General features: G+C 42.5%; 1 protein-coding gene across 14 annotated transcripts in view; it reads left to right on the top strand.

The window, feature by feature from the left end:
• ARHGAP26 (Rho GTPase activating protein 26) overlaps positions 1-24,843 on the top strand; it is a 460,401-nt gene that overhangs the window by 374,001 nt on the left and 61,557 nt on the right. For all 14 annotated transcript variants that reach the window (XM_034960692.3, XM_034960694.3, XM_014345105.5 and 11 more), the window contains exon 20: positions 4,422-4,572. In XM_034960692.3, the coding sequence (XP_034816583.1) occupies positions 4,422-4,572 (151 nt within the window). The remainder of the gene's footprint in view (positions 1-4,421; positions 4,573-24,843) is intronic.

Here is a 24,843-nt window from a genome sequence, read left to right on the forward strand (position 1 = left end):
ATCCCATCTTGTCAAGATGATACATTACAGACTTCATTGCAAAACTTTAACAAGTAGGAGAAAGTACACCTCTCTCCTGACCACAGCACAGGAAAGCCTCTGGGTATTTTGTGTTTGCCTTCCTATTTTTTTTAATATAAATCTCCTTGTCTTTGTAAAACTTCGCTCTGTCTGGTAACTCCCTTTTCTCCTTGTTTGATCATGTGGAGAGTCTGTTCCCTCCTTTTGGCTCTATGAGGCATCCTGAGATGCTGTTAAAGAACAGTCCTCTTGCCTCTTCTTTTTGCCCTCTACTCTTAGGCACCATGGAAAGTTGGGATATTAGCCTGTATTCTGACAGAGTCCCATGCATGGGGGGAAACCTCCCGCAAATGTTTCGTATTTACCCTCCAGCTCTGTGTATTCAGTGAGCCAGACCTGTTCGGGCCTGCCAAGACGTGTGAATTTGGCTTGGCTCTGTGAGTGCTTTCCTGGCCTCGCCTCTGGGTTCTGTGATAAACAGAGCTCCTGCCTCCCCTGTGTGATGGGGTTGCCATTAGAGTGGGTCGGAGTCACTTGGTAAATATGGAAAGTGAAGTCGCTTAGCTCCCAGATTTCCATGGCAACCCCCAGAACAAGTACAATATCACCAAAATTATTCTGCGGCTTTCCTTTTTTAGTTGCAGTGATTTGGTTGCATACTCATGTTTTTCCGTTCCTGATTTGTACAAAAAACAAAAACTCTGCCCACTGTCATCAGTACTTTGGTTTCAAGGACATTTATGGTCCCTGTCTAAAGCACCTGAAAAATTCAGTCACGCAAAACTACCCCTTTCTGTTCCAGCAGCATAAATTTTTGACTGTGTATTATTCCCTTATATTTAATATTTATCTTATAACCATTCACGGAGCCTTAGTGTCAGTGACCCATGGGCTAGGCACCAGGAATGGACGGCTAATGGTGACCTCACCTGCCACGTTAATGGATGCTGTATGGCCAGACACCATGTCCCTGCCCTCGGGTAGTTTGCATCCTTAAGGACCAAGTTCACATGCAGTTTGTCACTCCTTATAGAACATATGTTTGTGAAAGCACTGCCCATGCATGCTTACCATTATTTGGGGATTTATTTTATCATGTTCTTGTTGCTGAGGTCTTGTTTTCTGTGATTGATACAAAGACAGATTCTTGTTGACAACCATGTTTGAGGCGGGCAAGCATTCTCACTGACTTCAACCAGTTTAGGCATACTCCTGAGTTGTGGGCATTCTTTCCTTTTTGACATGGTCCTCTGTGATCTTGTTGACTTGACTCATAACTAGCTGTTTTTCTTTTGAAGCCCACTAGCCTATAATTTTTTTCCTTCAGCAACATAATTGCCATCAGTCCTTCTTATACCTTCTGTGAGGATACCAGAGCTGGATTGAATCATCAGTGACTCAGGGAAGTCTAGCTATGTTATTTGAAGGATTTGCTTAATTTTAATTTTTATTTTTTAAAGTGTCTTCTAGGCTGCCTGTTCTTGTGCACTTCTGTCAGGAGCAGTACTCATTTGCCTAGCTGATGAAAAACTTTCCTGTTTCGAGTGACATTACGGGATCATTTTTTCTTTATTATTATTATTATTTTTTAAAGGAGGCAGAGTCTTGCTCTGTCACCTAGGCTGGAGTGCTTTGGCACCATCATACCTCACCACAGCCTTGAACTCCCAGGCTGAAGCAGTTCTCCTGCCTCAGCCTCCCAAGTACATGGGACCACAGGTGTGTACCACCAGGCCTAGCTAATTTTTAACTTTTTTTGTAGAGATGGGGGTCTCACTGTGTTTACCAGGTTGATCTCAAACTCTTGGCCTCAAGTGATCCTCCCACCTTGGCCTCTGAAGGCGATGGGATTACAGGCATGAACCACTATGCTTGGCTCATTTTCTCCTTATTTCCTAATTGACTCCAAATGCTTTAAAATTTGTCTTGGTATAGTTTGCTATAACCACTAAAACATTTGATTGGCTGTTGGTCTTGTTCTCTACCCTTTCCCTGGAATAATCCTCACCTGCCTACTTACCCTCAGTAAAGATTGTCAGCCTTTTGGCTTCGATCTTCTACCTAGATGTTCTCAGTCTCATTATGTATTGTCTACAGATGATGAGACCTTTCTTCTACAAAATTGTAGTCGTTTTATAGTCAGGGAATGCCAGGTTTCTGGGTTTTCTTGTCATATGGCCCAGCAAGGGATACCAATAAAGAGTCAGCCTCTCAAGATGCATATTTGGCCCTCTTGGCTGTAAAACTATGAAGCCTTATGATACATTTTTATACCCTCCTTTACTAATGGATAGTAAGGGAGAAAAATAATCTCCTGGTAACATTTTAGAAAGACGAATATACTTTTAGCAAGATATTGTTTTTAGTTTGTAGAATGATAATCCTCTCCTGGAAAAGTAAATATAATCACAGGAGAAATGTGAGCGATAGTTATGCTCTTCTGTTCCCTAAGAATTCTGAGAATTATGTCATGCAAACTTAGCCCTTTAAGCTTCTCAAACTAAAGTTAATAAAACTGTTTTTCTTCCTGTCCTGTGAAGCAGTAAATGTCTCCAGTTGAAGCCCAGGGAACCGTCCTCACTCTCTCTCTTTATATGGTAGCCTCCAGTTCCTCATGGTCTTTCGGGCATCTTTGTATGCGTGTCTTGTGAAAAGGAAAATTTTACTGATACTGATTCATACTGATAAATGGCACATCCAATCTCTCAATGATCCCCTTATTATGTAATCTTAGCGTTGTTTTTCTTTCTGGTAGGAAGTTCCCATTTACAGGCCCTGTTAGTCCTCCTACATCTTGGCTCAGTGTAACTCTTTTGGTTTCTCTTTGTTGTCGTTTCTGTTCAAAAACGAAGCTCTTAAAATATGAACAGTTTTAAATCTCAGGCATCAATTCAATCTACTTTTTCCAAATCTACTTTGAGTACAGTAGTCAGGAGCTAGCCTCACAGGGTTTTTCTCTCTCCTGTGGGGCTTTATCCAGGGCATTAAGGATTTGCTAAGATATCAGGGGTATTGGGGTGAATGTGTATGTATTTAACGTGAGGCTTACTCTAGAATCACTTTGTAAGCATACTTTATTTTTACATACATGACTCGTGCAAAGGGAAAAGTATTTTTATGACACATCACCCTCTTAATTGCCTAAAGAGACCTGAGTTCAAATGTTGGCCTTTAAATTATCATACCAGTGACTCTAGACTGTCCTCTGAGGGATATATTGTAACATACCCCTGACTCGCTGCAAAAAGGTCCAGGATCAGCCTAGATATGATGTTTAAGTGAATTAATTTTCAGAAATATCAGTTGATTTTAATATGGTATATCTGTAATAAATAGGGGACAAGAATCACATTCCACATCTATAATATTTTGCTACAGTAATGGTGGATGCTGGTACCATTTAGCTAAATTATCTCCAAAAATTGTGTTTTCCATTTATGATTCCAAGTTTTTAAAGATGGGAAGAACATAAAGTTCTGTTCTTTGAGCAGTGTTCTGAAGTTTACAAGATACATTCCTGCCTATGATCCCACTTGATCCTCATGACAGTTCCACAAGCTGTGAAAGGCAGTTCTTGTTCTCCCCATTTTATAGATTGTTAACCAGGAATCCAAGATCAAGTAGAAATTGCCTGAGGCCCCATAGCCAGTCAGGGCTTGAAGAGAACTCAGGTTTTCTGTCTCTTGGCTTGGCAGTATTCTCCAAGCATGAATATGACTGCTGGGACTATGGACTCAAGTGTTTTGTTGTTGTTTATAGGCAAACCATTCTGCAGCCCATTACAGAGCGATTTATCAAAGAATTCACTTGAAGTTAAACACCAAGTACATGGAGCTAGAGGCAACACAGAAAGATGTGTCGAGAAAGGGTCAGGAATTTAGACTGGTGGAGTCGTAAGGACATTGGTGGCTAAATAGTAGATCTTCTCTGGTGAGGCTCTATGGAATTGGAGGTGGGACATGGCCTGATCAATTAGAGCAATATTAGAGGCAGGAGTTTTAGAATAAAAGGTGAGTGTCACAGAAGCCAAGGGGATCTGGGTGAATGTGAGGGGTCTGTGAAGGCTTTTCTCTACTCTGGCAATCTGCCAGTCAAAAGAAGATGCAATTTATGGTGCCATAGTAGGGCCACTCTTAGAAAAAATCCTGGCTTATATTAAAGGGGAGATATATCCTGTTATGACGAGGAAGGGGGTTTGCTTTAAAATTTCGAGTCACCTGTTCCCCTTTGACTCTTCCTTTCCCACTTTTAATTCTTAACCTTTTCTATGTTGTTTCTTAAGCTTCCCTGGGATCAGAGATCTTGATCCAGTCTTATTCTTTATACATTTTTGTGCATGTAGCAATAGACTGTCCCTATGCAATAATATTAATATGGGACTTGTGGCTTTTTCTCCCCAGAGGAACAAAGGAACAGCATCATCAACTCCAGTTTGGAATCTGTCTCATCAAATCCAAACAGCATCCTTAATTCCAGCAGCAGCTTACAGCCCAACATGAACTCCAGTGACCCAGACCTGGCTGTGGTCAAACCCACCCGGCCCAACTCACTGTAAGTATGATGTCCAGCTGCCTACCCCACAAGGGCTTTGGTCAGCCATTCCACCTAGAATTTGCTGTCTGGCTCCATCTGACTTTGGACCATTATCCCCTGAACATTATTTAAACCTCCTCCCTAAACTGGGAGCTCAGCTGGCTTGTTGTGGGTTTTTAAAGCATCATCATCTCAGAGGGAGTCGTTATTCTTAACATATTGCTTCTTAGCCTTGGTGATTTTTGATTTACTGTCCTGCTGAGATGGCTTTGGTGATAGCTATTGCCTGTGCTGGCTGCTAGGCATGAAAAGCAATTTCTGTAAGTTTTACAAACATCCAGGGACTGTAGCAGCTCTGTGGCCGAGTTTGTTTCACTCATCTATGTTGTCTCGGTTTCCCTCCCCACTGACTATGTTGGAAATGTTCAATGCCAACTCCGTGTCCACTTCCATAAGGAAGAGCCCCCAGGAGCCCTTTGTGTCTTCACATCCTCAAACCTTAGCATGACTATGACTTCTTGACAGAGACTATGAAAGAGAAGAACCCTTTTTGCTTTATTTTTCAGCATTGAGCACCCATAGTCAGTACAATTAGTTTGGGGGCTGGTTGTCTAGCCCTCCACAGAAACTAGGTCTACTCTGCTAGGATCAGAAAGTTCTCCCTCATGGTTTCAACCCACATTGCTTCACATGCTTCCTTAGACCACCCCATAAATCTTGTCAACTAGCGCCTTTGCAGAAAGAATGTGAGGCCATGACCGGAACAGTTGGACTCTCAGGCTACAGTTATGTAAGACTCAGGAAAAACAGAGATGATTTTCCCATTCTCTAAGTGAAAATACATTGAGGTTCAGCCACAGACTGTCTTCAGGGCAGTTGTTTCACGTGGGGAGACGCTAGCATGGCGGTGAGATGCTAGGATGTCGGTAACCTTTCCCTGCTCCTCCACATGCCATAGTTTCATGACAGCACCCTGCCATTCAATTGCTGTGAGATATTTACAAATCTGCAAAATGAGTCTGATAATTTCTGCCTTAGAAGACACTAAGGGCTATTAAATGCTTGGGAGGAGAGATGACTCCAAAATGGACTTAAGAGGTACATAATAAAAATATGACTATACTGTAGGATGAAATCTTAAACTGAGAATATAAGATCTTTTTAGTTGTTGGCAGCTTTAAATCATACTGATGTTCAGGAAGTTTAATTATTTGCCCGTTGAGTGGTAAATCACATGTTCCTTCACCAAGAAGTGGACCAGTGCCTCAGGACCTCAAAATAATTGAATTTGTTTGGCTTATGGGCAGTGAGTCTCTTCCGGTTCTCCATGGCTGGGCTTGCCTAGGGAGCCTCCCTGCCTTGAGGTTTGACCTTCTCAGGTTCTCCTATACCCACTTTCCTAGACTTTAGGGAGATTCTATTTTCTTTACTTGTTTTTTTCTTCAGTTGGTTTAATTTTCTGTACCTAGCAGTTGCTGAAGTTATTCCTTGCTCTGTATGAGCAAGGTTGAATTTCTAGCCCAAGTTGCTTAACATCCCCTGATTTTAGCCAGCCGCTACCAACTAGTGGTCTGTAATTTTTTTTTCAGTGGCTGGTAACTGTGGGCCCCTGAGTCACTGCTGAGTACAGTGTGTACAAAGAGGTTGCTTAAGCAGCTAAGTGGAAAAGGGGAGGTGTGTCTTTTAAACAGGTCCTGAGGAGAAGGCTTGGGATTTTTTATTTTTTAGGTGTCTAGATACGATTTATTTTCATAACATCCTGGGAATCGCTCTGCCCACTTCACACCACCCAGAGGGACTGTTCCCTGCCTGGTACAGATCTGGGGGGCTTTCCTGGGGAAGGGAGGGTGATAACAGGAACGGTTCTAATTGTCTCTGGAGGAGAATTAGAAAAAGAAGTGTGTGTGTGCCTCCAACAAGACCACTGTCCTTCCAAGCTCAGTGAGTCGCTGATTGATACCTTTGGGTCTTGAGGTCAGGGAAGGTTGTTCCTGAGGTAGAAGCAGTACCAGCATCAGCCCTGATACCAGCGTCTGCCATGGCCCTGAGTGAGAGCCATGTCAAAGTCCCCCATAAGCTCTGCAGGCAGGCTCGCAGCCACTTCTCAAACCCCAGGCAGTGAGGTGATTTTCCTGGGTTCCTGTCTCCCTGATATTTTCTGCCTGGGATTTGCTGGTGTGGATCATGCATGGCTGTTAGGCAGTCCTAACAAATGGACCCACAGTACTTTCCCTGAGCAATTTGATTCTGAGAAATCTGTCGGCACACAGATGTGCCACGGTAACAATCACCTGAGATGACTTGGGTCTCAGCCTCAGGTGTGGACCCTTTTGTTCCCTCTATCGTTGTTGAGTTGAAAGTGTCCAGAGATCCTCCAGTGGGAACACTTAATGATGCAGATGAAAATAAAGAACAAAGGTAGGCTGGGAGGATTACCATTAACTTGACTATTAAATACGCATGAGGTAGGGAACCAGTCACCAGGAAGCTATGTGTTCTTTTTATTTCATTCCTTTATTTCACTATTTTTCATAATGACTGGGATATCATTATGACCAGAGAGAAATCATAGTGAAAGAAACATGTTTGTTACTCATAATACAGTGGTACCTCTGATAATACGTTTTGCTGTATTACTAATCTTTCCTAATTCTCCAAGGACATCAGGGCCCTCTTATTTACATGAATGTAATGCTAAATCAGCCATCAAAATTAGAGAGGCCGTCATTCTACCTGTGCCAGGGCAAGGCTGTTGGGTTTAAATCTTTGGCAGGTCCTCAGCTTGACTCCTGAAGTAGCCATCTCTCCTGAAGAACAAAGGACAATTGGTAAGTCAGGACCAAAGTCCAGCTAGTCTGAAATTGTTAGCAACTGTGGCTGAACCTATTTTATGCCCAGACCCATGCATGCCAAGCTACCTGGGGTAAACCAGAATAAGAGGGTTCCTGTCTTCCCCAAGAGTTCACAGTCTAGCTAAGAAAGAAAGGCAGTGGCATATGGCAGTGCTAATGGGGACTTACAAGACATAATGTGTTCAGAGTTCAACCACTGTCAACTGAATATGTGGTGAGTGAACACACTAGGTCGAAGTAGTGGAAAAGGTCGGGTAGATGGAGTGTGAGGTGGGCATTAGGAAAAACTTAGGTGGATGGATGAAGAGCATTCCAGGTAAGAAGGATGAAGGAGGCAGAGATTATCCAGGATGGATAAATGCATTCTGCAGACATGTGTATTAGGGGAGGAGGGAGCTGTAATTCCTCCGGTACCACTACCACCAAAAAAAGACTTGAACAAACCTTTAAAATCAGGAGTCTTCACATAAAATTCAGATTTCATGCTGGAACAACTGGACATCCATATACACAAAAATGAATCTAGATACAGACATTATACCTTTCACAGAAATTGATTCCAAATGGACCATAGGTCTAAATGTAAAATGCAAAACTGTAAAACCTCTGGAAGATAACATAGGAGAAAACCTAGGTGGCCTTGGGTATAATTATGACTTTTTAGATACAACGTTAAAAGTATAATCTGTGAGATAAAAACTTAAGTTGGACTGTGTTTAAACTAAAAACTTCTGCTCTGTGAAAGACACTCAAGAGAATGAAAAGACAAGCCACACACTAGGAGAAAATATTTGCAAAACACATATCTGATAAAGGACCAGTATCCAAAATATACAGAGAACTCTTAAAATTCAATAATAAGTAAACAAAGAACCCAATTAAAATATGAGCAAAAAATATGAACAGATACCTCATCAAAAAGGACATACAGGTGTCAAGTAAGCATATAAAAATATGATTCACATCTTATGTCTTCAGGGAAATACAAATAAAAACAACAGTGAGATGCCACTACACACCTCTGAGAATGGCCAAAATTCCAGAACACTGACAACATCAAATGCTGGCTAGGATGTGGAGCAGTGGGAACTCTCACTCATTACTGGTGGGAATACAAAGTGATACAGCCATTTTTAGAAGACAGTTTGGTGGTTTTTCACAAAACCAAACATATTCTAAGCATACAATCCAGCAATCATGTTCTTTGGTATTTACCCAAATGAGTTGAAATTTATGTCTACACAAAAACCTGCACATGGATTTTGTTAGAAGCTTTATTTATAATTGCCAAAACTTGGGAAGCAACCAAGATGTCTATCAGTATGTGAAAATGGATAAACAAACTATGGTGCACGCAGACAATGCTATATTATTCAATGATTTTAAAAAGTGAACTCTCCAGCCATGAAAAGACATGGAGGAACTTTTAATGCATATTGCTGCGTAAAAGAAGTCAGTCTGGCGGGGTGCAGTGGCTCACACCTGTAATCCCAGCACTTTGGGAGGCCAAGGCAGGCAGATCGCTTGAGGTCAGGAGTTTGAGACCAGCCTGGACAACATGGTGAAACCCCATCTCTACTAAAAATGCAAAAAAATTAGCTAGGCATGATGGTGTGAGCCTGTAGTCCCAGGCTCAGGAGGCTCAGGCAGGAGAATGGGTTGAACCTGGGAGGCAGAGGTTGCAGTGAGCTGAGATCGTGCCACCGCACTCCAGCCTGGGCTACCGAGCAAGACTCCATCTCAAAAAAAAGAAATCAATCTGAGAAGACTACAGTATGATATGATACCAACTATATGGCTTTCTGGAACATGCAAAATTATGGAATCAATAAAAAGATCAGTGATTGCCAGGGATTCTGGGGAGAGGAAGAGGGATGAATATTTGGAGCACAGGGTATTTTTTTCGCGGTGAGACTATTCTGTATGATGCTGGAATGGGATATACGCAAGACATTATGCATTTGTCAAAACCCATAGAACACAAAGACTGAATGCTAATGTAAACTATGGCCTTTAATAATAATGAACCAATATAAATATTGGTTCATGAGTTGTAACCAGTGTATCGCATTAATGCAAGATGTTAATAATTAAGGAAACTCAGAATGTAGAAATAGAGAGGGTATGTGTAAAACTTTCATGCAATTTTTCTGTAAACCCAAAACTGCTCTAAAAAATAGAGTCTATTAACACATCTTTTTAAATCCAGATTTCCAGCTTCTTTTGAAGTGTCAGAAGAGGTGGTTACACTAAACCTATGTGAAACTTGGGAGCAGATGATACTCTCTGGTCTCTATAATCTCACAGCTGGCCTGCTTCACTTTTATACCTAATGCCTGTAGGCCCATAGTAGATTAAAAATGGCCACAGAATCTTTGCAACCCCTCCCATTAAGAGCTGGAGCCCTTGAATCTAGGCTGACCTTTACCCTTTGACTTATTTTGGCCAATAGAATGTGGAGGAAGTGACATCATGTGCCTTCCCAGGCCCAGGCCACAATGCCTCACAGCTTTCTCTCTCATTCTCTTGGAACCCAGTCACCATGTAAAGAAGCCTGTTGTAGCCTCCTTAAAGATGATGGATTACTGGAGAGAGAAGCCCAGCTATCTCTCTCAGTGCAGCTCAGTATTGGGACCACCAGTCGGTTGAATGCAGCCACCTGGGTTAGTCAGGCAAGACCAGCCAAAGCTTCCCAGACAACCTATAGATTCATGATAAATATCACATTGTGATTATTGGAACCCAGTGAGTTTAGGGTGGTTTAATATGCAGTGATAGTAAACTGACACAAGTCCTGTGAGTTTGTGACCACGGAGTCATGGGCAGCTGTCTTGGGATGGGGCTGAGCTGTCTGCATGAATAGAAAGGTATGGAAGAGTCTCACTATAGTATAGTGCAGCATGGAGACTAGCCTCTCAGTTTTCAGAATCTTCTTGGAAAGAAAACAACTCGTAACTGAGATTCTAAGAAATTTAAGAAACAAAATTTATGGCTAATGGCTGAGGCAAACAAGAAAGGTGGCTCAAATATTGGAATGGAAAGCAGGAAACCCTAGGTTTTAGTTCTGGCATCGACATTGCCTGGCTGATGATACTGGTCTCTGGACCTGAGCATGCCCACTACCACCATCTTCCACTGTCTCTGGTGGAAGAAATGGGGCTGATCCACCTCCAAGGATGAGGGTCGTTCAATGGGTGCTTACTGAGGGCTACAGAAATAAATCATTCTCTCCTTCCACAGTGACCAGTGGGGCATCATGCCAACTCCTTTCTGGGAGAGAGTGATTTTAAAGGAGGAAGTGAACAAATGCTGAGAAAGAAGTCAGGGGACGCCCCACCAGGGACATAACATGCTGCAGTAATTTCCCCAAATTAGAAACTACTAGGTAAATGCCTTCTTTAGACCACAAAGATTGAAAGATTGAAAGAAAGCTAGGAGGGCCGGGATGATTACTGCAATGATGGAACCCAACCTTGGAGTTCTCTCTGCCTAAGTGGTCCCCACCCCTAAAAAATAACTAACTGCTCAGTAGCCTCATAAATAAAACTAATTTTTCTCGTCCTTCCGTCTTAACACACACGCTCATGCATTTCCAAGTTATTTCTGGTGACCTAAAAGACGCACGCATGCCAAACGCCTGCAGATTCTGCCAGAGTCAACCTTCCTCTCCTGTCTTAGTGACCAGAGAACAGTCCCTGGAATTCAAAGGATAAACAAGGCCTGCGTCCAGACAGAGTTGTTTCTCTGAAACATTGCTGGCTTCTTCTGAGTTTGATTCAGCTGTTCTCTGATGAAATTCAGGGAAAACTTGCCTTCAGAGATATCTCTCAAATTTTACTTATCTTCAGCTTTAGTTGGTCAACATTCATTCTACAAATATCAATTGAACTCCTACTGTGGGCCTGGTGGTGGTCTGAGTGCTGAAGATACAGTGATTTAAAAATATTAAAAAAAAAAAAAAAGAGTTTCTGCTTTCATGGATTTTATATTCTAGTGGAGACAGGAGATAAATCAGTGTTTAACACAGTATGTCACACAGTATATTGAGAAGTCCCAGGGAGAAAACTAATGGAGAACCAAGGAGATAGGGATTTGGAGGAGAAGGAGGCAAGTGACTTTAGCTCTCTGTACCTCAGTTTTCTCATCTGTAAAATAGTGTGATCATAACCTCCTCAAATAGGTGGCATGAAAATTAAGATCATCTTTTATTTACCTATTTTAGTACTGTGTATGGCAATTACTAGTATTATTTTGGAGGGCTCCCCCCACACACTGTCCTTACTTTTTCTCCAGTCCCTCAGCCATGGTATGTATTTTTCCTGTGCAGAGAAATGTCCCAGGCTGTCCCACTCACCTTCCCCCACCAGCCTCCTACCTTGAATCTGAGACTGGAGCTATAACTCAGTCCAGGCTTTAAGTGATCAGTGAAGAGGAGGAAGGAACTTCTGCTGTAGAGGCAGGTGCTACCCCTCCTTAAAGCAAGACCAGCTAGGGTAGACACGCCACGCCCTGTTCCTGAAAGATCTGGAAACCTCTGAATCCCACAGGGTACCTGATAATTGTGTGCATAGCTGTTATTTATTGAGACCAAATGAATGGCAAAATGAATAATATGCATTAGACAAGTGATAATTCATAGCATATTTTTTTTAAAAAAGCAATTTTACCATCCCCATGCTATTTTATGCCAAAGGGTTACACCCAAACAGGCAGCTATGATTTTACTAGAATTGTCTCTATTTGTCATCCTTTGGAATGTGGGGCTTTGAAAGAGGAAGTTTTCCTCTGTGGCTGGATCAACTTTTTGTGGAGAAGGATCTTTCCTTTTAGATGGAGAATTCTGTTTCTCACCCACCACCAAGCAGAAAAGATCTCTTCAGACCGGTTTGCCTGAAAAGTTGGTGACATTCCCCACCTTTGGAAATAACCTGAACGCCTCATTGTTTTCAAGAGGATTCATTTGCCCCTCCTTGCTCCCCACAGTGCCCTTGGGGATTCCAGCTTACTTACTCGTTCATTGTTGTTTCTTGGACATGCCAGATACCCTCCCTCTGTCACCTCAGGCTCCTGGGCTGTGGAGGCCACAGCTCTGCCCTGTAACTAGGCCACGTTTCCTTGACATTTTCAGTTTGTTACTGGTGTGACCCATTTTCTGAGTGGCTTCATGTCCACTTTTCTCTTTCCCTAAGCAAGATCTCACTCATCAATCGGGAGTCCAGCTGGGCTTCCCTTGGTTGAGGGTGGAAATTCCTGCCTCCATCCAATTTTTATGAGATAAATGTGTTGGTTATTAGTGGTGGTTCTTCTTTTTTAAAATATAAAAATTGCTTGAGACAGCCCTCACACTTGGTGACCCAGCAGGATTTCTTTCCCAAGCACCAGGGACCCATCGGTGGCACTTGGATCTCTACAGCCTGTCAGCAGAGGGGGTATGGGAGGAGGTAGGGGCAGAGCGCCGTTTGAATGCCTAGCCACATCCCTGTTTTCCAGCAGAGTGGAAATCACAAATGGAAAAATGTTTTCCTTTACACATATTGTTCTGTTCTTTTCTCCTGTACAAGCTAAAATCATATAAAGGGTCTGTATTTTTTCTATAAACTTATAAATCTTGCTAAATAACCTAAAACAGTTTCCAAAAATTGCCCTGACATACACAGTACATGCTTAAAGCTTTGGAGTTTAATTAAAGGTATGAATGACTGAATTTCATTTTGAATTTAGCTGCCCTCAAATGCCTTATGACACTGTATTTTATTTGTGTAAGTGTTAGGCATTTTAAATCTCAAATTTTTGGTAGAATATTTGGGAAGGAAATAGGCTTAAGATTTTGCATGGCTTTTTCAACATTGTTAGGCCTGTGAGGGAACTTTGAAGGAAATCTAAAGTGTTATTTTTCTTATTTAGGATTAGATTAGAATTGTTTCTACCTCTGTGTATTTAATCTGAGGGATCTTATTCATAGATTCAGATTCTAAATTGGGTAAATTAAAAGTACATTAGAGTTCAAGTACTGCTTTTGAAACCTTTTTTAGTCAATCTGGAAAGCAGATGCTTACTTAGCTAGGAAAGCATTCCTAGTTGGAAACAGCCTTAGAATCTTGTTTTTAACTCCTTCTCTGCATTAGGGATCTGGAAAGCCAGGCAGGATCTACCATAGGCTTCATTTGGTCTCTGTTACACTGGTCTTCCAAGGCAGACCCTTAGCTCTGTGCACTGGTTCTCAGAGTGTGGTCCTGGGACCAGCATCATTGGTGTTACCTGGGAGCCTGTTAGATCTACAGAATCTCAGGCCTCACCGCAGACCTATAGGATCAGCATATTCTGGAAGGAGGGCCCTGCAATCTGTGTTTTACCAAACCCTGCAGATGATTCTGATACATGCTCAAGTCTGAGAGCCATAGTGCATAGTGATCTAGTGCGTTAAGCTCATGGACTTCCACCAGAATAAAATCAGGACTTACCTCAGTGTAAAGCTCTCAGGGCCAAGCCTGTGTCATCACCAGCACCCTCTGATTGTCTGTGCAGTGATGACAGTACTGGGGCTTAACTGAGCTCTGCCCGTGGCCTTTGGGATCAGTCACAGCTTATATAGCTGAGGAGGGATGGGTTTGCTTTTCACAGGAACCTATTAGCTCACCAGTGCTGCACTTTCCATCTCCCCCCAAAAGCCCAGTCAGCTGCTTCGCAAATGCGTGCCTGTTGGTTACAAATCAAGACAGGGTGGGTGCATCAATTAATCAAGCCAGTAGATGTTTTTATTGTTTATCTATTGTGTGTGTAACATGAAAAGATCAAGATGCTGGTATTGACAGAAAAATAGCTCTCAGGCTATGTGATACTGAAGGTGATGGATGAGCATCGGCGTGGACAGATTAGAGATGTCTAAATCAGCATTTCCCAAACTGGTACAGGAAGGGAAGGGGGCAAGAGCTGCTTTGGACTAAGTTCAACACATTCTTTCTTTTTTTTTTTTTTTTTTTTTTCTCGAGACAGAGTCTCACTCTGTCATCCAGGCTGGAGGTCAGTGGTGTGATCTTAGCCCACTGCAACCTCCACATCCTGGGTTCAAGCAATTCTCCCACCTCAGCCTCCCAAGTAGCTAGGACTACAGGTGCACACCTCCACATCCAGCTAATTTTTATATGTTTTGGCAGAGATGGGGTTTCACCATGTTGGCCAGGCTGGTCTTGAACTCCTGACCTCAAGTGATCCACCTGCCTCAGCCTCCCAAAATGCTGGGACTACAGGCGTGAGCCACCATGCCTGGCCAGTTCAACAAATTATTGACTAGAGAACTTCTGAGCCTTTAATATGTCCATCTTGAAGGGGCATCTCTTACGCTACATTTCCTAAATACGTTGACCATAGTACATGATTTCTACAGCACTTCTCTTAAGCCTCTTGAAAGAGCATTCCATGGTTTGGGAAATGCTATTCTAAATTGACATTCTACTTTTGAGGGGGGAAAATGTATTTCTCATAATGGATGGCATTATTATGGTAGAGATCCTTTCAGAGAACAGAGATTTTGTTTATATATAAGTGTATGGCCACAAATAGCTTTCCGAAGACTGAAATGGGTTATAGGGTTATATCACGTGAAAAGCATTGGTAAGCTTTAGAATCTGGGGCAGGGCAAAGCCTGTGTGGCCTGATTGTGGATCTACCAGGGTCAAGCCTCAGCTCTGCCATTTCCTAACTGTGTAAACTTGGGAAAGTTATTTGCTATCTCTAAGCTAAACCTCTTCAGTGAAATGGTAATAATAATAATAATACCTACTTTCAAGGTTATAAGATAATGCCTTCCTAACACTTAGTAAATGGCCTCGTTCAGAGTATCAATCAATAAAACCAACCAATAAAAATTGGTTTCTACGATTATTTTTATTCCTTCTTATTATTTGCTCTCAGACTGCCCCCCCTACCAATGAACAAACCCCTAGTATTGATTTCTTTCCGTGGTGGCAGCAGATGGACACTCAATGTTTACTTTTGTTTATTTGTTTGATCCTGATGTAACATAAAGCAACCCAGATTAAAAACATTGATATAATTTTAAAAAGGAATTAAAATACCCCAAATTAAATTAACTATAAATAATAAAATACACTGAAATCAATAGAAGTGCTCCTCTTCCAAGACAGGCATCGAACTGTTTACACAAAGAGCGTTGGTCAAAGCCCCCTACCCTATTGTTCCTCCGTTGGGTGGAGCCAACTGGAAACTACGCTAATTAGGCTAGAAACTAATTGCAATCTCAACTCTCCACTGGGGAAGAATTTAGCCTCAGGAATTCCTCTCCAGCCTAGGATTCTGTGTTGATTTGACTGTCATTATGGCAAAAAGGAAAAGAGCTTCTGAAAAAAAAAGTATCTGGAAATGTAGCATCTTAGTCATTCACTGCATTTGCACTATCAAATTCTCTTCTAATATCTATCACCTTCCTTCAGAAGGAAGCAGTGGAGTTCTCACTAAGACATTGCTTTAATGTTCTTTCTAATATTCTTTATGAAGTAAAGGCAGCTGGTGATGGGGCTATTCCCTGGCTGTTGTCAAAAATACTCAGAAAAGGGATAAAATAGCTGCATTACAGACTACCCTATTACCTCTTGTTGCCCTATACAGGAGAAGCCTTGTCGTCAGGGAAAACCAAGATGTTATTGTCCACAAACAAACAAAGGCAAAGGTGTTCATTCAAGGTTGATGTATTAGGATCCTAAGAAGAAACTTTGGTGCATTCGAAATAACATAACTCAAGGAGGGTTTATTAACAAAAGAGTTGGTGCCGAGGAATCACAAGAGATAGTAGAGTAAGCCAGGGCTAGCAGCTGCTGCCCAGTCACCACCCTTAGCTGAGAGAACATGAGAGGAAAGTGGTACAGGAACCCAGAAGGATATACGAGTTGGTGTCTTGACAGGAGCAGTGACCTTTGGTCAAGGGACACAGCCAGACCTTTCAGAAATGGAATAAATGCCTTGGCCCTCTCCTTCCCCCTGCTAGTCTAAAGAGCTCCCCATTGGTGAACCCAACAGGAAGCCCGAGGTTGCAAAAGCCCTGTTGAAGAAATCCATGCTGGTTAGATCCCAGAGAAGAGATCAGGGTAAAGATTGTGTCTGGAGAGGCAAATTAATGATGTCCAAAGAGTGGAAACAGCAGGAATAGCTATCAATAAAGGATGGCCTAAATAAATAGTAGAGTTGAGTACTATCCAGTACAACAGAGGAATTAGGTAGTTCTGTATGTGCTGGTCTAGAGCTGCCTTCAAAGGCACATTAAAGGGGGAAAAAGAGGTGCAGGACAGTGTGCAGCTGTGACTCTCAGTCCAGGTGGCACATTAGCACCACATGGGGAGCCTAAAATAAAAATTACCAACACCTAGGCCCCTTCCCTGGAGCCTCAGAGTTAACTGATCTGATGTAGGGTCTGAGTGGTGGTATGTTTCTGAAGCCTCCCAAGTGATTTTGATATGCATCTAGATTTGAAAACCATCAGTGTACATTATATGATACTATTTTATATAAGAATCCAGGGATATAAACACAGGATTTATAGACACACATGGGTGGGTATAATATCGGTAATATTTCTGGGAAGATACAGGGGAATGAATCTGTGTGGTTTTCCCTGAAGGAGGCAGATGGGATGGTGATCTGTGGCGGAAGGAACACTGCCTTTTCATTTTAACACTACCCTCTTGTAGTGTGGGATATTTTTTTTTTACGTGTGTGCATTGATTGTTTAGCTTCAAAAACTCAGAAATACATTTGCTTGGTTTTGAAATAACCATTCATTCATTCTCTTAAAGCTTTGGAACATGTCTTAGTGAGAAAAGATTTTTCTTTCTTTTTTTTTTTTTTTTGAGACTGAGTCTCGCTCTGTCGCCCAGGCTGGAGTGCAGTGGCGCAATCTCAGCTCACTGCAAGCTCTGCCTCCTGGGTTCACACCATTCTCCTGCCTCAGCCTCCCGAATAGCTGGGACTACAAGTGTCCACCACCACGCCTTGCTAATTTTTTTTATTTTTAGTAGAGATGGAGTTTCACCGTGTTAGCCAGGATGGTCTCAATCTCCTGACCTCGCGATCCACCTGCCTCAGCCTCCCAAAGTGCTGGGATTACAGGCGTGAGCCACCATGCCTGGCCAAGATTTTTCTTTCTAACCTTAAATTTTTTTGTGTTACCTCAATAGCTAGGAGTCCAAATGAGATGCTATTTGACAGAAGAGTAAGGCCTTTACCAAGAAGTTGTTGCTTTTGGTATTTTTTTTTCTTTCTTTCTTTTTTTTTCTTTTTAGACAGGGTCTCACTCTGTTTCCCAGGCTGAGTTCAGTGGTGCAATCACAGCTCACTGCAGCCTCAACCTCCTAGGCTCAAGCGATCCTCCCACCTTAGCTCCTGAGTAGCTGGATAGTCCCAGGCATGTGCCACCATACCCAGCTAATTTTTTATTTTTTGTAGAGATGGGGTCTTGCTATGTCGCCCAGGCTAGTCCCCTGGATGCAAGAGATCCTCTCACCTTGGCATCCCAAAGTGCTGGGATTACAGGTGTGAGTCATTGTGCCTGGCCTGGTATATTTTAAGTGAAAATAAAATTAAGGCCATTGGTCATTGAATCATTCCATCAATGGCCAAATGGCTCCCTCTCTCCAGGCTGGCCTCGCCCAGGGCTCTGTGTCAGTGTAGTAAGTGGTAACTGTTGGCACAGCAGAAGAAATCATATATGGAGTTAACTGAGCTCTCACTCAGGAAGCTGAGTAGAACCAGTTAGACCCCAGCCTCTGGGCTATTTCAGATTTTTTTTTTTTTTTTGAGATGGAGTCTCTCACCCTGTTGCTCAGGCTGGAGTGCAGTGGCGCGATCTCAATTCACTGCAACCTCCACCTCCTAGTTTCAAGTGATTCTCATGCCTCAGCCTCATGAGTAGCTGGGATTACAGGCACGCAGCACCACACCCGGCTAATTGTTGTATTTTTAGCAGAGACGGGGTTTTACCATGTTGGCCAGACTGGTATCAAACTCCTGACCTCAGGTGATCCACCCGTCTTGGCCTCCCAAAGTGCAGGGATTACAGGCGTGAGCCACTGCACCCGGCCTCAGATTTCCTATTAAAATTAGGGAGCCCTAACTTAAAAAACCAGAAAGTCAATGTTAACATTGAGCAGCTACTCATGAACTCCTCCTCCAGCCCCCAACGAACATTGTGAAATGTAAGTAGTTCAATTATGTTGAGCTATATATAGTTCTTTCACCTGATCTTCATCTGTCATTCTCCATCTGCTATCTACCCAATTTCCTTTGAAAGCTCCATTTTAAAGCAGAATATATAATGGAAAAACCTTAACTCCTGACCTTTATGGAGATATACTAGAGTTACTCAATAATAATTAGCAGTTGCCCTGGTAACCTCAGACTTACTGCTTAAATCACCCATATTTGTCACCATCCCCTGCCTGCAGGACAATAAGATCACCTGCTTTGTGCTAATGAAAATGGGGACATTTTAGTAATTTTATAATCCTTTTCAGCCTCTGTTGTAAGGGTAGAAGTGATATTGTTTGTGATTATGCTCACTAAAAAGAGGCTTTTTGTTTTGTTTTGTAGTTACCAAAGCAGTGAGATAGAAATCATTCTGGGTTTTGAGCAAATCGGAAAGCCCTGTTCAGTCTATTTTGTTTACCACTGTATTGAAAACCTTCAAAAACTTAAGTAGGTGAAACCTGCAGACTAGAATTTAAGGATGATGGCCCTGAGATAGAAAAGGAGAATGAAATTGGCAAGTCTGTCATCATATCAGACGTCACAGACAAAGATGAGTAAAGCCCACTAACTCCAGCACTTTGACTTGCGCAATGCTGCTGGAAGGTTGGTAAATCCAAAGCTGAAGCACAAGAGAGATTTCTTCAAATGAATGTGTTGGCTTCTGCTCTGTCTCGGGGGAAGCCTACATCCCCTCTGTAGCATCCATATACTGTGCCTTACAGCATAGACCTCATGGTAGCATGGTAGGAGCTCCATATAACCCTGCTTCTTCTGGAGGAGAAACAGACACTCTACTCCCAAACACACACACACACACACACACACACACACGCAATCCCCTTTCCCATTTTTCCCTTGATCCTTTGCGTGGAAGTAGAATTAGAGGAAATATGTCCTTAGTCATCCCATGACAGCACTTACAATGTTCAGTTGTCACAGTGAAAATAAACTGGCAAGAAATCAGAAATCAAGAAGTGGAGTCATGGGAATCCTGGACATGCTAATCCAATAGAGACAAGATCTACATGTTAGTGATGGCCATGGCCCAGGTAATCATCCCAGACAGCAGTCAGACTCAGCATTATCCCAAGAGAAGACTACAAACATTTCATTTCATATGAGGAAATAAACACCCACCAATTGCCCTTACTGCCTGCTTTCCCCTTCAGCCTCAGTGGAACGCAAACTTATTTTCATCTAATGTTTCCCTTTGGAGTATGGCACCAACTGTTGAATATTTGCTACTGTAGCCTAACTGCACTCTGGAGCACTCACTAATATCAGCATCCAGAATCGGCCAGCTCTGACAGACAGTCCCTTCCCAGTCAGTGAGCAAACACGAATTGAATGCTTAGTGTTTAAGACACTACTCCAGGGTGCAGTGGCCCACACCTGTAATCTCAGCACTTCAGAAAGATCACTTGAGCCCAGGAATTTAAGACCAGCCTGGACAACATGACATACCATCTCTATTAAAAAAAAAAAAAAGTTAACTGAGTGGTGGTATGCACCTGTGGTCCCATGCACCTGTGGTCCCATCTACTTGGGAGGCTGAGGGGAGGATTGTTTGAGTTCAAAAGGTCAAGGCTGCCATGAGCTGTGATTGCACCACTGCACTCCAGCCTGGGTGACACAGTAAGACCTCATCTTAAAAAGAAAAAGAAAAAGACACTATTCCAGGCACTATGAAAAAGACTAAAATATACTCTCCTTGCTGCTGCTCAGATGAGGGAGATCAGATCTACGTATGTGGGGGAGCATTGCTGCCAATGCAAGATACATTTTAAGTGGTAAGTGAGCAGTTGGGTCATTTACTCAAAAATATTTATGGTTGAATGAAGGATCTTGGCAATTGTAGGCAGGGTTTCCAATAATTTCCCTAGTTCGTTTTCTAGATCTGCCTTGAAGTGTATAATTTCCTTATCTGCCTTGGTCTTATTGCTGTGAGTTGGGTAGAAGGAGTTCTAGGTTTGTTTGTTTGTTTGTTTTTTTAATATGGAGTCTTGCTCTATTGCCCAGGCTCGAGTGCAATGGTGCGATCTTGGCTCACTGCAACCTTTGCCTCCTGGGTTCAAGCGATTCTTCTGCCTCAGCCTCCCAAGTAGCTGGGATTACAGGGGTGCACCACCACACCCAGCTAATTTTTGTATTTTTAGTAGAGATGGGGTTTCACCATGTTGGCCAGGCTGGTCTCGAACTCCTGACCTCTGGTGATCCATCCACCTCGGTCTCCCAAAGTGCTGGGATTACAGGCATGAGCCACCATGCCTGGCCGGAGTTCTAGTTTTATGATCCATCTTTTTTCTCTTGTTCTCCAGGAGGCTTCCTACCTCTCAGACCCTACCAAGCTATGTCCCCAATTTTTTGTTTTTTTCCCACTGAGACCTCTATGGCTCTAATGTTTTAGATTTCAAGAAAACTTAAAATTTGGACTATAAGAATGACATAGAAAGGAAAAAATATCACAAAGAATGAAAAGCTGCAATTTGATCATTTGCATGTGTTGCATTTTTGAAGTCCTCCCCACCCCATTGCAACAAGAGACTTTATCTTTAGGTTGTATTTGTTCTTTTTTTTTTTTTTCTCCCAAACATCTAGCAGTTTACTAATATTTGTAGTGGGCAAAAATTTGTAACAATTTCTTATATAATGCAGTATATCAAATATCCTATTAAAATAAAATTTAGTTCATATCTTGAAGGATTATTTTCTGACCTTATATGGAAAAGGAAAGTTTTGAGAATGAGTAGTTCTTTAAACCCTGAATCAGTGTAACCAGGAAAAAATAAGTAAAGAGAGACTGTGCCTTGCCATGGGTCAGGGGAAGTTTTACTATCAAATTTTCATGCAATACCCAAATCTCTGTATAGGTATGAGGGCTCTCTTTTCTGTTTCTTTGTCTATAAGGAAATTCTAAATTAAATTTCCTCTTCCTTACAAGCCAGTTATTAAGTTATTAAGTTCTGCCTTTAATTTCAGCTTGAATCAATTAGGTTAGATGCCCACAAGCAAGTGCCCTGGTTCATCATTTCAAAGAATGAGACTCTTTTTGCTGTATTTTTCTTTGCATCCATGGCTGATTTTTCTACTCTTCTACTAGCAGCTCTTCTTCCGCCTCCAGGAGTTTATTCTTTTCACTTGTATGCCAACTCCAGTGGCATTACAAAGGGAGGGTTAATAAAACCTGTGTTGAGTTGGTATTTTGACTATAGCTAGCTCTGAAATGGAGCATAGAGAGCACTATTAGCCATAACCTGAGTGTTCCTGATGAAACTCAGAGCCAGCTTTCTGCCTTAGTCATCATTTTTGGTTCACTTTGTGTAAGCAAGTTCCCAGTGTAACCCACTGGCCTTGGCACACCTCAGGAAGAATTAGGTCTCTATGTACAAAAATGTTCGACAGAAACCTAAGACCCTCATCTAGAATCTGAATATATAATCAGTGTGTCGGGCCCCAAAAGAGAAGAGCAATGTGATTTCATGTAGAACCCTATTTGTATGCTGCCACAGCCCTATGCTTTGCTTTACTTCGGATTCATATAGAAATCCAAGAATTTGTAGTAAGTAAGAGAAAGAAAACACCATCTCTGCTCAGCTGAGCTGGCCCGTGTGCCGAACTAGGAAGATGGCTCTTTTCCTCTGGAGAGGATATGATCTTTTCAAGGTTGCTTTTTACACATCACCATGGGGCTGGCCTGGTTGCACGCTGAAGCTGTGAAACCTGAGTGTGTATCTGTGCAAAGCTGGGGTCGAATCAGGGCCCCTAGGGGCCCTGCACTGGTTTTGTTGAGTGGAACATACAGGTTGGGGTTTTTGGAGGCTGGATGGGGAAGAGGGAGGAGAGATGAGGGTGTTGTCAGTGAGGGAGGAACTTTGGGGAACAGAAATATCTAAAAGGAAGTTTAATGGACTTTCCTGTACATGGTGCATAATGTGAATCCTCGTCCTTGTCACCTCATGCGGGCTTCGGTAAGAACCACTCCCTCATTCTTCAGTCTTCCACCGTATTAAGAGCTTGGGTTCTGGGGGCAGATTTACTGAAGAGTTCACATCCCAACTTTATTAGTTGTTTTACAATGATCACTTCCTTTTTAAAATTTATTTTAGATTCAGGAAGTACATGTGTAGGTTTGTTACGTGGGTATATTGTGTGATGTTATGAGGACTGGGCTTCTAATGTACCCATCACCCAATAATGAACGTTGTACCCAATGGGTAATTCTTTAGTCATCACCCCACCGACCCTCCCCACTTTTGGAATCCCCAGTGTCTGTCATTTCTATCTTTATGTGCATGATGTGTATTATTTATTCCCTGCTTATAAGTGAAAACATGTAGTGTTTGATTTTCTATTTCTGAGTACGACGAACAGTTCCTTGCCCTCTATAAGCCTCATCTGTTAAATGGAAACAGTAGTAGTATCTACCTCCTAGGGTTGTTAGGATGAAATGAAATAGTTTATGTAGAGCACTTTGCATGGCTTCTGGCTCATAATCAGGGCTCAGTAAAAGTTACCTGCCGTAATTATGGTCATCGTTGCTCTTTTAACAGGCACTGGGGATTTGGAATGTGTTTGGAGGGTTGTACTGAGGTGCAGAGTCCTGCTTCGTGATGGGCACAAGGTGAGAAGGGAGGCTGCCCTCTGGGTTCCAGTCATATCTCAATTAAAGAATAACACACGCCCTTCCCCTAACTCATCTAGAACAACCCCATGTACGTAGCTGGCAGTGAATACAAAAGCTCTCTGAGTAGCCGGAAGAGCCCACAATTTCATCAGCTCTCTAGACCTGTTGGACACCCTCAGATCAGGGTGACTGAGGGAGTGTGGGCAGGAAGCCCAGGCCAGGAATCCAGGAGAGGCTGCTTAGGGCTTTGGGGTCCAGGCAGAGCAGGAACTATAAGGAGGTGGAGCCACTTGGAGGAAGGCGAGGACCAGAATGGAGTGGAGTGGCTCTTTTGGCCCCACATGACCACCATTTAGCTACTTGGTGTGTTGGCCTCTCTACATCCAGTTGCTGCTTCTCAGTGCTCCCCTCTGGCTTATTCTTTCCCACCATTCTGTGCCTGGGCTTTACTCTCCCTCACAGCTTCTGCTTCCTTTTAGCTTTGGATTGCCATGACCCCTGACAGCCCCAGTGCTTTCATAGCCTCATTCTCCTTAGAATTTCACCTGCTGCTTTGCTAAATTCTCTGCCATCCAGCCCTGAGGGAAAGCATCTATGGACTGGAGACCTTGAAGCAGGGGATTCTACAGTTTAATCATCTGTAGCCACAGTGAACTGGGTTACACAACCTTTCAGCAGGAACTGAAGGTAGAGCACGTTCGAAGACTGCCAAGTCCAGGACATACCTTTTGCAGACAATTACAACAAACTTGGCTCCTTGGCTTTCTGCCATCCAGTATTTTGGGAGTGACAGTCATACCACAAAAGGTGGTTACATTCACAGAATAGAAAGTTAATAATTGCTGATGAGGCAAAGTACAGAAGAACTTTTTCTGAAGTCATAAAAGCTGTAATAATACAAAGGTCTGGATAAAGAACTAGCTACCCTTCAAATCCAGCAGCAGCTTCTTTGGTCACAACTGTATAACAGCACAAGACAGTATTGATTTTTATAATTTTCTCACCTCAAGTAAATTGCATTTGATATATTCTGTCTTTGAAGGTAGAAAAATATGTGCTGTGTTTTAGAAAGGTTTCCTTTGGTTGACCTGGCACGGTGGCCCATGCTTGTAATGCCAGCATGTTGGGAGGCCAAGGTGGGTGGATCACTTGAGGTCAAGAGTTTGAGACCAGCCTGGCCAGCATTGTGAAACCTCATCTCTACTTTAAAAAAAAAAAAAAAAAAAAAAAATTAGCTGGGCCTGATGGCATGCGCCTGTAATCCCAGCTACTCGGGAGGCTGAGACATGAGAATCGCTTGAACCCGGGGGGGAAGAGGTTACAGTGAGCTGAGATCACACCACTGCACTCCAGCCTGCATGACAGAGCAAGACTCCATCTCAAAAAAAAAAAAAAAAAAAAAAAGAAATCCATTGTTTGTAATAAGAATAGGGGCGCTCAAATGATTACATTTCATTTGTTTGTAGAGTTGTTCATCAATGATGTAGATTGTGCATCACAATTCCTTAGGACCTAGAGATGGTAATAGCATGGGGGCAAGCACATGACTAAGCCAGG

The sequence above is a fragment of the Pan paniscus genome, chromosome 4 (genome assembly GCF_029289425.2).
Source record: "Pan paniscus chromosome 4, NHGRI_mPanPan1-v2.0_pri, whole genome shotgun sequence".
NCBI classification, from domain to species: Eukaryota; Metazoa; Chordata; class Mammalia; order Primates; family Hominidae; genus Pan; species Pan paniscus.